The sequence below is a fragment of the Bombus affinis genome, chromosome 16 (genome assembly GCF_024516045.1).
Source record: "Bombus affinis isolate iyBomAffi1 chromosome 16, iyBomAffi1.2, whole genome shotgun sequence".
NCBI classification, from domain to species: domain Eukaryota; kingdom Metazoa; phylum Arthropoda; class Insecta; order Hymenoptera; family Apidae; genus Bombus; species Bombus affinis.
Window position 1 is genome coordinate 3810911 of NC_066359.1, and position 12652 is coordinate 3823562.

Here is a 12652-nt window from a genome sequence, read left to right on the forward strand (position 1 = left end):
TTACGTATATTATTAGTAGAATGTATAAATATTTAAGCAATTATAGGTAATTTAAATACGAAATATATATTAAATATTTATAGTAAACTACTCATTATACTATTCAGAAGGTAAAAAACACACAAATATAAATTTGTATACATGAAATTGTATTTGTATACATTAAATACATTAACATTCATAGTCTAATTTTTCAAGTTACTCGCGAACTCGAAATTTATATAATTGAAATTTTCTAGATCATTAAAAATATTAACGGAGGAACCATTAATTGTACTAATGAAAATTGAACATATTTGTTTATATAGAATTGAAAAAATAATTTTTATGCAACTTGTGTCTGAACATCTTGAATTGAGTTTTATTAACCAATGAGAACTCTATTTCCGAATATTTCTCTATATATATAACGAATCTGTTGTATTTTTGCAGTCATAAATATAACTAAAAGAAAAAGATTCGATTAGACTTTTTTTTCTCATTTATTACAGGAGATATAAAAACCATTCTCTTAAAAATCTTCAGATGTAGCCATCATGTAAATAATTAATATATTTATATCTTCTATCTTGCCCTTCATCTCGGTTTCAAATGTTTCATTAAATAAATATAAATCTATTGTTACAAACTTAAATATGCAATATAAATGCACTTTAATGATAGGTCTGACTAAACACCTTCCTACTCTCCTTAGAAACAACATAATTGATTATCTCGTACGTTTCATTAACGTTAAATTTATTCAGCCTTCAGTTTTGTGTCTTCCTTATAATGTAAGAACACCAGAGAAAATAAGAACACACCGCCCATCATTGAAAACGCACTTATATAATAAGGGAATGCACTGGCTATGAAGCGTTCATATTGAGTGTGTTGCAGGGGACGAACAGATACTTGAGTGGTACTATACAGATGCGTCAAACCAATGCGGGTATAATCTACTTTGAACTGGTAAACTCCGTAAACGTCAGGGATTTTAAATCTTGCTTCATATCGACCATCGCCTACGGGTTTCATGGTCATACGAACGAAAGGATCTATTCTAACGAATTCTAATTGTAAATCATTTGTTTCATAAGGGATCCATTTGTCTCTTGCTAGTTTCTGAATTTCGATAGAATAAATTACATCATCCATGATAGTATAAGCTGCTGGAGGTGCAGATTCTCCAACTCTATGGTGATGAACAGCGGAGACACGGATCACGCCATTCTCCTTGAACACCCAGCGAGCGATCATCGTTGCTACGGCTTCATTTCCAGATTTCTCGTATTTTTGGCCACCTGTACACCATTTTTAATGTTTAATACATGATCACAAGGAAGAGTTATAATATTTAACTTATTCTTTTTACCTTGAACTTTCTGAATAGAACTGGAGAAAGCTTCATCACTAAAAAAGTACAACGAACCAGAGAATACTACTCTGGCATTATTCCTTGCTTGTAGAGCAGCAATCAATAATGTATTTTTGCCTACTGCATGTGGATATTCCTTTATGGGAGTCTGTGGATTGTAAGAATATGCTGAACTAGATGCTGTTAATAAACGTAAAATTAAAGGATTTTCTATATCTGCAATCAATCCAGTTCCTTGGTAGAGTAAAGGTGGTACGTTTTTACTTCCAACAATTGCAGAAGCATCTATTAAATTGACAGAATCTGCTACTATTTTTGTATGGTAACCATTATCAGAAACATCATAATTTAAATGATCAATGACCGCAGAACCTTCCTCATCAATTTCAAAACCACATTCTGAAGCTAATTCATGAAGAGCATCTCCAGACTGAGATGAACCAGCAACCAAGACATTACCACCACCATCAATGAAGTCCGTTATTGCTTCAACACTCAATATTCCTCCAAACTCTTCCACAGAAGGGGCAAATATTATTAAATGGTGATACAAATATTCTCCATACTTGGAAAGTTGTAGATTAGCATCGTCTGCTAATTTAAATGTTAACGTGTATCCACTATCTACAAAAATTTTTTAAATTACTAACAACCTAACCTCAAATATTCTGTAAGGTATACCATATCTGTGTAATTAAATATCATATAGTACAATTAGATACGTTTAATGCTGACATAATTCGAAAAAAAAAATAAGGAAGTTTAAGGTAATTGGCAATGAATGACATTTCATTGAATTTGATAGCTAAATGTTTACATACCCTGTAGAATCTTGAAAAATATGGAATGTGTTTCTTTTATGGCTAAATTATCGAGTAAAACCAATGTAGGTCCCCCAGCATTCGTTACCCCGAATATTGTAACAAAACAAAGAAGTTTGTTTATAAATCTCATTATAAATTATATATAATATCCTTGTGCCACGAGACCGGTTCTATTATCTTAAACAAGCGGCTCCATTTACAACACGTAACCAAACGGAAGTTATCCACTTTGCGGAAATGATATGTCTTATATTTTGAAACATATGGATTGAATTTATTATTTAGTATTATCTGGTAATACTCAATTTACTAATAATAAAGATATTTTCTTTTATTTAAAATATGTATTAGTATATATTGCTATGTATTATACATAGTGTACGATGAATAGTATTAAATATAAATTATACTGACATAACCTTACACATTAGAATCATAATACTTAAAACACATCATCAAATATTTTCTTTTAGTCAAATTAAATTTAGGTATACATTATTATATTATACATATATAGCGTATGACATGCAATGTTAAATATATTACTGATATAGCCTAAAACGTCAAAATTTTATAATATTTAAAATCCCCGCCAGAAATATCAAATGAATTCTGAATCATATTTGTGGTGTATCAAGGCGGATACGTAACAGATAGAAGTCTTGCGTAAAAAATAATAAAGAGATATTAATTTTAACGAATTACAATCTCGATCAAGAATTCATGAGAATAACCAATTAATTTAAGTCATACGTCATAAAATGTTGTATACAATAATATAGAGTCATTCTCGATTCAACGATGCTTCGTGAAGTTGCCTTGAATAATTTCAAAAGAAGATACTAGACTAATGACGTTAGCAAAAAAGCAAGAAAAAATTTTGTTTACGTATAAAGAAAGTAGTTTATGTGGGAAAAATGCACATATACATAATACCATACAAGCACAGTGATCATTGTCACGCATGCTCGAATGCGTTTTAAATGTCAAAACCGTGCGAATTTATCCACATTTTATTCGCATCGAGAATCGGCGAGATTATCCCAACTGTAGAGTTCGTATAAGTAATGTCCTTGCTGCGTGCCCTGCACGACTATCAAAGTGCTATGGCCAAACCGTGTTACAAGCTGAGAACTTCTCTCTTCGGACACACATCCGACGTGAGAGCTATAGCGACTTTCGCTGACGGAACTATAGTTTCTACTTCGAGGGATGAGACTGCACGTATTTGGAAATCATGCGGGTATTTAACCTGTTTAAATATTTTACCACACCAGTCTCTTTCATGACCCCAAACAAAATTTCCTATATAAATAAGTAATGAGATAAAAATTTGTTTTATAAGATCCTCTTTACTTTGTAATAAATTTGTATATTAACATATGTGATTTGAATAAAAATGCTAAGAAAATATGAGCTAGATTTCGAACAATAAAGTTCAAGACATCATAAAAGAGTTTGTCATTGCAAAGAAATTCTTTTTCACTTATTCTATGTAAATCGTACTTCTTATATGAATGTATATTGTATAAATATTTTGCAGGAATAATAAAAATTATGAACACACTGGAACTTTGGAAGGACACTCCAACTTTGTCACTTCTGTGTGCGTTATAAATCCTTCAGAGCAAAATCCCATAGGTTTTATTATCACTGGTAGTCATGATAAAACCATACGTATCTATGTTTCACACCAAACAGAGCCCATAAACATTATAAAAAGTCACCAGGATACTGTTTGTAAATTGACAACTGGTACAAAAGAAGGAACATTCTTGTCAAGTTCCTGGGACATGAGTGCAAAATTGTGGAACCTGAGTGACTTAAGTAAACCACAATTAAACTTGCTAGGTCATACAGCTGCTGTATGGTGTGTAGCAGACTTGTCAAGTGGATCTATTGTAACTGGATCAGCAGATAAGCTTGTTATAATATGGGCAAGTGATGGTTCAGTACAACACAAATTAACTGGACATACAGATTGTGTTCGTGATATTTCCGTAATAAGTAGCAATGAAGTTTTATCTTGTGCCAATGATGCCACTGTACGTCATTGGAACGTGTCTCTTGGAACTTGTTTAGGAACTTATTGTGGACATGAGAATTATATCTATAGCATTTTAGCCTTAGAAAATGGTACAAGTATATTTACTTGTGGCGAAGATCGGACACTTAGGATATGGCATAATACAGAACTAAGTCAAACCATTACTTTACCCACCCAATCTGTGTGGTGTTTGGCTTCACTTCCTAATGGTGATATAGTTACTGGAAGTTCTGATGGAGTTGTTAGGATATTTACATGTAATCCTGAAGAATATGCAGACTCAGAGGCATTGCAAGAATTTGAGCAGCAAGTAGCCAATGTTAAGCTTAATGCTCAACAAGAGCTAGGTGGGATCAAAGTTAAGGAGTAAGTGAAGTAGCTGAGAAATGAATCAAATTATAAATAATAAGCTAAAATCTTAATTTATATGTTAACAGTTTACCAGACGCAAAAACCTTGCTACAACCTGGCCAAAGAGACGGTCAAACCAAAATAGTAAACGATGGAGATGCTATAAGAGCATATAGCTGGTCACAAAATGAACAAAAATGGATAAAGATCGGTAACGTCATGGGCGCTTCGGGTGGTAGCGTAGCTACATCTGGAAAACAGCTTTATAATGGCATAGAGTATGATTATGTGTTCTCTGTAGACATACAGGATGGTGTTCCTCCATTAAAATTGCCCTATAATAATGATCAGGATCCTTGGCACGTTGCGCAGAAGTTCCTTCACGATAACAGTCTTAGTCAATTATTTCTAGATCAGGTATAAAGCTTGAGATAGATGCTTGTTTTTTCGATAAGAAATAATTTTTATGGCTATTTATTTTTATTTATAGGTTGCAAATTTTATAATAAAAAATTCTCAATCTGCACCAGTTATGAAAACTGATGCTCAATATGCTGATCCTTTCACAGGAGGCAGTAGATACATTCCTCAATCAACAGCAAATACAACATCACAAGAATCTACCAGACCAGACACACCAAACTCCTCAGACACAACCGCACCGTCTTATATTCCTCATACAAAATACTTGAAACTGGAACAGGCTAATCTTTCTCAAATTTTAGGTACTTTCTATTACTTTTATCTTATACATTTTTATAATGAAATAAATTAATTAATTTGATACTCTTTCATAGAGAAACTAAAAGAATTAAATGGCAAACAAAGTGATCCTCTCAAGGTGTCAAGTGACAAATTGGAGTCCTTGGTGAAACTTGCTGGAGACCAAGCTCCTGAACAATTGAAAACTGATACATTGAACATTTTGAAGACACTCTTGAATTGGCCAGACGATGTATTGTTTCCTGTACTCGACATTACTAGGCTCGCAGTACTCTGTAGAGAAGTAAATGATGTACTATGTACAGAGGAGCTTCTACAGATTGTAAAGAAGCATATCGAATCTAACGCGCTTCCTTCCAACCAAATGCTTACTTTCCGTTTGCTGGCGAATATGTTCAGTCACGAAAGAGGTGAAAAACTATGTCTTAATTCTAAAGATGAGATACTGAAACTTCTATCAGAGTTGGAGTCACTTACAAACAAAAATAATCAGGTATGAATAGCATAGAAGAGTAAAAATTTATATATTGGCATACAAAATTTATATTGTACGATTAGTTGATGAAATTAATTCGTTTGGATATTTTCAGGTGGCAATTTCAACATATATATTGAATTTAACTGTGGCTCTGAATAAATATAATGATACTCTCGGTAAAACACAATGTTTAAATGCAATGTTCTCTGTGTTACCACGTTTAAACGAGCCTGAAGCAGTGTTCAGAACTCTTGTTGCAATGGGAACGCTTTTAAGTACAACATCAAATTCAGAAGATCAAAATAATTTAATAAAAGCAGTACGACAATCGGAAGTTGCGTTAAATATACTTCAAACTATGTCAGAAATTCGAGTTCCAACAAACAAGCTAGCAAATTGTTCGAAACAGATAATCAGTTTAATTATTTAAAACATAAAATATATATGAAAAAGAAAATTGAAAAAGAAACAATTACACGCGGAATCCAAGACTTGAAAACAGTTAAGTGTTGTAATTAACAAAACATTTCTCACCAATATTGCGTTAAATAGGTTTCTTATATTTTTTGCAATCTGATGATTTAAACATTATAATTATCTCATTGCTAATAAAAGTACATTTTGCCATATTTGAGAAACAATCTTCGTTCACCCAAAAAAGAAAACACGTTCCACTTTCTTCCTTCTTCTTTTTCTGCTTTTATAAAGATCAGTTGCTTTCATTTCAGTTCAGGTAAGAATAAGCTGTGTATTTTGAAATGAAAATTAATCAATTAAAATATATGTACAACGATGAATATAAAATAATAATTTATGTAATATACATAATATTTGATTAAATCGTTCGAGCGTTACGCCCGACAAACATACAACAGACAACAGTGTAATAGTAGAATATTGTTATTACATTAACGTCAAATATATATATATACTTTTTTTTGTTTTCCCTAGTTGTATATCAATTCACCCTCGTGAGTGAGCCGAGGGCCGATTACAACTTTGTAGTTAATTACAATGAAAAATAATAACATTCACTGTGTACACTCATTAACTTCAATTATGTTCGATGAACAATACATACAATACACGAAAGATAGTTTTTTTATCCTTTGTTTCTTTTTTACAGTATCATCAGGTAATTTGTGGCTCGTGGGAATGTGAATATGCGATTTCCGTAATCTTTTTTCGTTCTTTGCTTTTTTTCTTACAAAAATAATTTGAAATATATAATCTGAGATCTGTAAGACAATAGAAACAGTATTGGATCGTACAATTAAGAATTTTTTAGTATTTCAAATTGCTATACATCGTCGTATATGTGTATCTATAATTAATCAGTGTCTCTTCCTTTTTTCCATCTCGTATCGATGATAAGGATCACGACTGTCGTATATTTTTATAAACAAATTTCTTTATCAGAATTCTGAGGTATAATACGTGTACGATTTGTCTAATATTTTCTTCGATTGATTAACTCATGATAAAATCAATTTTTTGTCAATTCTTTTCCGTTCCATAACTCTTTTTTCTTCTTATATGCATTTACAACGACCCTGATTTTTTATCTCGGAAATAGAAGTTTCGGAATGCCCTATAGAAATGCACCGATCCATAAAGATATACTTCTTAATCGATTATTAACCAAGATTAATTACTTGAAAGAGATAGAGACAGACAGAGATAGAGAACGTACACACAAGGTTGCAAATCTTTAAAAGTCAGAATTGCACCGGGAAATATGTACCCTTCTCAAGATAAGTCACTTTTGTGGATTTGAAAAATTATGTCAAAAATTACGTTCGAGTAGTATCGAATCATAATTTTTATGTATATACCTTCTCTTTTTTTTATTATAATAATCTAAATTGCCGAGTACGCGAGAGTTTTTCAATTCTTTTTGTACCTCTGAACTTAAACATAGTGTGATCTTTTTATCAAGCACAGTTGTAATTAATTATTTTTTAAATTCAACTACTTATGATTGCCTGTTTTACGATTTATATTTCATTTCATTTCGCTTTGAATAAGCATCACCCGCGATAAAATCAAACACAGCCTCATTAATTGAAGGGTTCTGGGAACAAGTATTAAAAATATAGATATCTCATATGTATAAAATTGTATCCTAGAAATGGATCGAGAGTCGAACGAATTCAAACGCTATTAAAAAAGAATCTTGAATTTTTAGCCGATCATCTTGATATTACAATTACATTAATTATTTGTAAGAAAGTACAGAGTTGAATTTACAAAATACTTTCAGTGTTTAACACTATATCACGACAACTTAGAAATGAAAGAGTCATAGAACCCTTTTGTAGCAGTCCTACCTATTTTTCCCCCTAAATTATAACAACACTTATGCTTAGATAAAGATTTACAATCGTAGTTTCGTCAAATTAAAAATCATCCTCTGAAAGAGAAACTATATTGTGTCCATTATTCTTTAACTTTTTTTCCTGAAGCGATAGTATAGAACCGTGGTTTGCAAAGCCACAACAGAAACAATTTCTGTTACTGGATAGAAAAATACTAGAAAGGCTCAGCCATTTTAACAATTTTGTTTGAGTTCATCGTATTTCGTTCACTGTGCACAACCTAGTACACAAAACTTTTGTGGCAAAACTCTACCACAAAAGTTTAAAATCACCCGCTTGTTGTACTAATTGTGAATCTTTCGCTATTTCTTCTGTTAGTTCAGAATTAATACTGCACAGTTATTAATAATATATTTAACTAGTAATTAAACAGTTTTTAAGCTAATTTAAAATTGTAAATTTTTTAAATGAAAATCTGTTTTTTTAAGAATATCTAGTGATTCCAAACTTTTAATTGCCGCAGTATATTTGAAATTGCAATCTACTACGATCATTGCGTTTCTCGTCTTAAGATATTATTTTTCTCTTAGCAGAAATGTAAATTTTCATTCCCGCACCCTTCAATTAGGGCTTCCCTTGTTACTATGGTGACGTACTAGGAGGGACCTAAAATTTGTATTGGGTCCCCCCTGGCCCGTCTCATTCTGCCGGCGTACTTGATGCCCACCTGTCGAATTCTATTCCAGAATCCGGGCTAAGGCCCAGATCTATGGGACTAAGGAAGCTGGGAGCTGGACAATTACATGGTCCTCCAGGCCGACACGCTCCGATACACCTCTGATCGTTCCCCCTGCTACTTCTGTCACCTCTATCCCTTAGTTCTTTCTCAAAACTGTGCAATTGCTCCATAAAATGGAAATTCGGAGCCACATTAGATTTTCGGCTACGCACCAGGTTGAAGGCATCGTTTAAGCTGAGACTGCACTTGTGCATAAGGTAGGCTACAGTGATAGTGACGGACCGAGACACTCCGGCCAGACAGTGAACCAGCACTCCTTTGTCTGAACTTCGAGCCTCCTCTGAAAGATGGAGAAATGATTATATTTCAAATTTACATATAATTAGAACTTATTTTTCCTTTGATTTTGCAGGTTGTATTCACCAATGAATTGAATTGCTTGTGGAAAGAAACTAGCTAAATTCTGGCTCCAGTGATCACTTATGGGTATTTGCATGTATTTTATCGAACCAGCGCTTTCAAATACATTTGGCAAATCTGGGGTTACGTTCAGAATGTACTGTATTCTATGACGCGCCAAGGCTTCCCTGTCTTCGCTATTCGCTGCGTTTCCAAGGTACAAATGGGGTAAAATTTCAACTGGAAAATCTTTATCCTCCTCAGGTCCTAAAAAAACATGAAATAACTTTAATATTTCTTGCTTTGTATTTTATGTAGTAAAAGAGTTTGTATGGCTTACTAACCAACAGAATCACACGTGCTATCGCTATCAGAATCTGAATATGATCTTGTAGGTGGTGTGGAAATTCGAAGGGACCTGAGACCCATTAATTCACCGTCATTAGAATCCTGACCTGGGGGACCTTCACCACTGGCTTGACTACCCTCACACCATTCAGGGTATCTATCTCTGAATGCTCCAAAACCATCTGTAGGAGAAAATGAAATAAAGGATTTGTATGAGTATAAATAATTTAAAGCCATATGCAAAATATGAGAGAAAATATAATAAAAATAAAAAATACTGAGTAGTAAATGAATTAAACAAAAATGCTCTTTATTGAATAACAAAAGAAATTTGGCATAACTACAAGATGTAATTAGATGAACATCAATATTTTTTGTACAAATAAATATTTCATTCACAGATGCTTTTAAGTATGAATTTTTAAATTTCTCTAATGGCAGACATAACTACTTGTAGAAACTTGGAATATTTTATAATATAGCCTTTAGCTACACTTATTTCTTCTTCTTTTTTATTTTCTTCTTATTTTTCAAAATACAGTAGTTAAGGCATATTCTCTTTTATTCTTGTAGTATATATTTGTTCTAACTAAATGGAAATATTATGTGCAATCATACAAATATATGTATTTATGAATATACTGTTCTTACCCATTAAAATAGCAACATATCCTCCACTACTTCTAAGTCTCCGACTTAAAACTTGAATTGTTTCACCCTGATGTCCTGCAGGGTCTGTAGAGTCACCAATCAGTATAAATGTCCCTCTACTATTCTCATCACCACACAAAAACACCTCCACTCTGTTTCTTAGATCTAAGCACCTTATTGTTGACAGCAGATCAACTTTACCAGCTGCCAGCCGTCTTAACATGATGCTAGGTATAGCTAAGGGTACAGAGCCTCTAATATGAGCTTCAGAGAAATCAGAATGTGCTCTACAATCTAAGATGAGAAGTTTGTTTGGACCATCCGGTGACCTAAGATGCCTGAATAGCCATTCAGGATCCACCAGATCTTCTTCCATAATATTTCCACCTGGCATGTTGTAAGCTTAATCTGAATTCCTGATGCTTCTTTGGCCTTCAACCTTTTCCTCCTTAAAACATGCTTGCCCTCCTTATAGACATTATCTCCTCATGTTTTCCATTGGATTTTAAAAAGAAACAAACACCTGAGACTTGACAATGTTGAAAGAAATCTCCTTCTTGGTATGGCACTTTCAAGTAACGCTGTACCATTGGTTTCTGTGAAATGGTCAGTGTACACATGTGACATCTGCCTAGACTCGTAACCCATGGAACAACAATTTTGTCACTACATGTTTATCGGTAACTGTGGACAGTGTGAAACAAGTGTGCATGTACATTCAGCGCGCGCGCGCATCCTACGTACACGCGTCCTGTACATCTATTCTTAATTATTTATCAAATACGAAATGGCACTTGGAGTTGTATAGTAGAACGCGTTCTCTGGAGGCATCCAGACGCTCGACGTCCTCCCCCAGCCTCATACACGCGTATCTGTGTCGTAATCCCACGTTTTCTCACGTGTTTCCATCACTTCCTGCGGCACCTCGATGCCGTGTTTTCTACTCCTCCTCCTCCTCCTTCTCCGCCACTGCTACCGCCAGCAGCTCGTCTCGATTATTGATCCTTTTGTAAATAAAGACGACAGGTCCAATTAACGCCACAACCGAGGAATGTTTCAGCCCATCCGACAAATGCATGATCCCACGCGCTCTCCCAGTACACACTTCCTTTAGCTTGTTTATCTCAACACCACACCAACAGTCCAACCGACATCATCACGTCTTGTGAAGAACGTGTTGGCATTATTCTCTCTTTTTCCACAATGGAACAAACGACGAGTGCGTGTATGTACGTGTGTTCCTCTCCTCGCGCTAAATCCTCTCTTTCGTTCTTCTCCTTCGTTGCCCTTTTCTTTACTGTAAACTCGACAGAATCATAACTACAACACGTTCTCAGATCCAACTTCTTTTTCTTCTCAACTTGACCAACACACAGGGATGCTGCGCTGTACACTGGAGCTGCCGTGAACGGTCGATTCAAATCAGTCTGAGTGAACGAGGTACTTAGTTCGGGAGATCGGTCGCGTATCTCGGCGCTGCGCGACTCGAGACCGTCGCCCTCACCTCACAAATCCCTCCAACATCGCTCGACGCGTCTTCCCTGGGTTGCCGGACCGACTTCCTGTTCTTTTTTTTCTTCTTTTACGTCTCTCCTTCTCTGTCGACTCTCGACCGAGTCACGGAGAGAGCAGCAGAGAGCTCGAGCTACGATTCTCGTGTGTCTTGGCCTTCTATCTTCTTCTCGCTTTCTTCCAACTCTCTGTTCTTCTCTAACGTTCCGAGCACACCATAGATTGTCTCTGTCTTTCACCCGTGGCCTTCTAGCCAGCCTGCTGCAGGCCACACCTTACCTCAAGCGTTCTTCCGTCCAGAATGGGCAAATGGCGCTCGGATCCTCGATTGTAGGGGAAGCTGGTCTTCACATTGATTGGTGCCAGGTCACGTGGTGTCTGCTATCGGACCAATCCCGATCCGGACTGACGTCAGTTCATTGACAAAAGATGTTTTCATTAACAAGGCGTGGGTAGATGGGTCGGGGGTCGGTACTGACCGAGGCGCACAGTAAGCCAGAGGTGAGGAGACGACGGGGAATGCTTCGTACACGCTCACTCTCTCACGCGTGCGTGGGCGCATATTATTACGATCCACAGGAGAACACGGCACCGTCTACCCAAGCTACCTCGTATCGACGTGCACGCACACTCGCGTGCACGTGTTGCGGCCAGGACCGGCGTGATATGACTCGTCACCCTGTAGAATTTAACGAATCTTATTTTTTTTCCTAATTCACTGGATACCTATTATGGATTGTTTTATATCTTCGATATTATCTAAAAGATAAGAATACTAATTAGATAAGTGTTGTCAAAGATCTTGAGATCTGGAAAATAGAAAAGTAGGTCGAGTTTGAAACTCGAAACATGAATGAAAAATTTTAGATAAAGATAAAGTACGGCTCCTTTCTAGTCAGATTTTT

At 35.2% G+C, this 12652-nt stretch overlaps 3 protein-coding genes across 4 annotated transcripts; 1 reads left to right on the forward strand and 2 right to left on the reverse strand.

Annotated features, from left to right (window-relative positions):
• Positions 1–128: 128 nt before the first annotated feature.
• Positions 129–2414, reverse strand: LOC126925448 (dolichyl-diphosphooligosaccharide--protein glycosyltransferase 48 kDa subunit). The gene is made up of 3 exons (XM_050741003.1): positions 2179–2414; positions 1355–1981; positions 129–1283 (listed from the first exon to the last, which is right to left on the reverse strand). Exons 1-3 carry the CDS (start codon positions 2309–2311, stop codon positions 739–741), a joined length of 1305 nt encoding a protein of 434 aa, XP_050596960.1. The 5' UTR covers positions 2312–2414; the 3' UTR covers positions 129–738.
• Positions 2415–2882: 468 nt separating this feature from the next.
• On the forward strand, positions 2883–6409 carry LOC126925440 (phospholipase A-2-activating protein). Its single transcript, XM_050740988.1, has 6 exons — positions 2883–3424; positions 3725–4594; positions 4666–4996; positions 5070–5304; positions 5377–5795; positions 5893–6409. Exons 1-6 carry the CDS (start codon positions 3249–3251, stop codon positions 6208–6210), a joined length of 2349 nt encoding a protein of 782 aa, XP_050596945.1. The 5' UTR covers positions 2883–3248; the 3' UTR covers positions 6211–6409.
• On the reverse strand, positions 6320–12263 carry LOC126925453 (dual specificity protein phosphatase Mpk3). Of its 2 annotated transcripts, XM_050741015.1 has the most exons (5): positions 10236–12263; positions 9581–9766; positions 9261–9503; positions 8826–9177; positions 6320–6524 (listed from the first exon to the last, which is right to left on the reverse strand). In XM_050741015.1, the coding sequence occupies exons 1-5, from the start codon at positions 10627–10629 to the stop codon at positions 6500–6502; spliced, it is 1200 nt and encodes a 399-aa protein (XP_050596972.1). In that variant the 5' UTR covers positions 10630–12263; the 3' UTR covers positions 6320–6499. The 2 variants fall into 2 exon arrangements, with proteins under 2 accessions (XP_050596972.1, XP_050596971.1); XM_050741014.1 differs by lacking the exon at positions 6320–6524 and having other exon boundaries at positions 6574–9177; positions 10236–12255.
• Between the last annotated feature and the right edge of the window lie 389 nt (positions 12264–12652).

Excerpts from the sequence above, each read along its gene's own strand:
- LOC126925448 (XM_050741003.1), bottom strand. The coding sequence starts at position 2,311 with ATGAGATTTATAAACAAACTTCTTTGTTTTGTTACAATATTCGGGGTA. Across the intron at positions 1,982-2,178 it reads ATTTTTCAAGATTCTACAGG|ATAGTGGATACACGTTAACA; the intron begins GTATGTAAACAT and ends AAATTTTTGTAG. Across the intron at positions 1,284-1,354 it reads TTCTATTCAGAAAGTTCAAG|GTGGCCAAAAATACGAGAAA; the intron begins GTAAAAAGAATA and ends AATGGTGTACAG.
- LOC126925440 (XM_050740988.1), top strand. The coding sequence starts at position 3,249 with ATGTCCTTGCTGCGTGCCCTGCACGACTATCAAAGTGCTATGGCCAAA. Across the intron at positions 4,997-5,069 it reads GTCAATTATTTCTAGATCAG|GTTGCAAATTTTATAATAAA; the intron begins GTATAAAGCTTG and ends TTTTATTTATAG. Across the intron at positions 5,796-5,892 it reads TTACAAACAAAAATAATCAG|GTGGCAATTTCAACATATAT; the intron begins GTATGAATAGCA and ends GGATATTTTCAG.
- LOC126925453 (XM_050741014.1), bottom strand. The coding sequence starts at position 10,629 with ATGCCAGGTGGAAATATTATGGAAGAAGATCTGGTGGATCCTGAATGG. Across the intron at positions 9,504-9,580 it reads TAGCACGTGTGATTCTGTTG|GACCTGAGGAGGATAAAGAT; the intron begins GTTAGTAAGCCA and ends ATGTTTTTTTAG. Across the intron at positions 9,178-9,260 it reads ACAAGCAATTCAATTCATTG|AGGAGGCTCGAAGTTCAGAC; the intron begins GTGAATACAACC and ends TCCATCTTTCAG.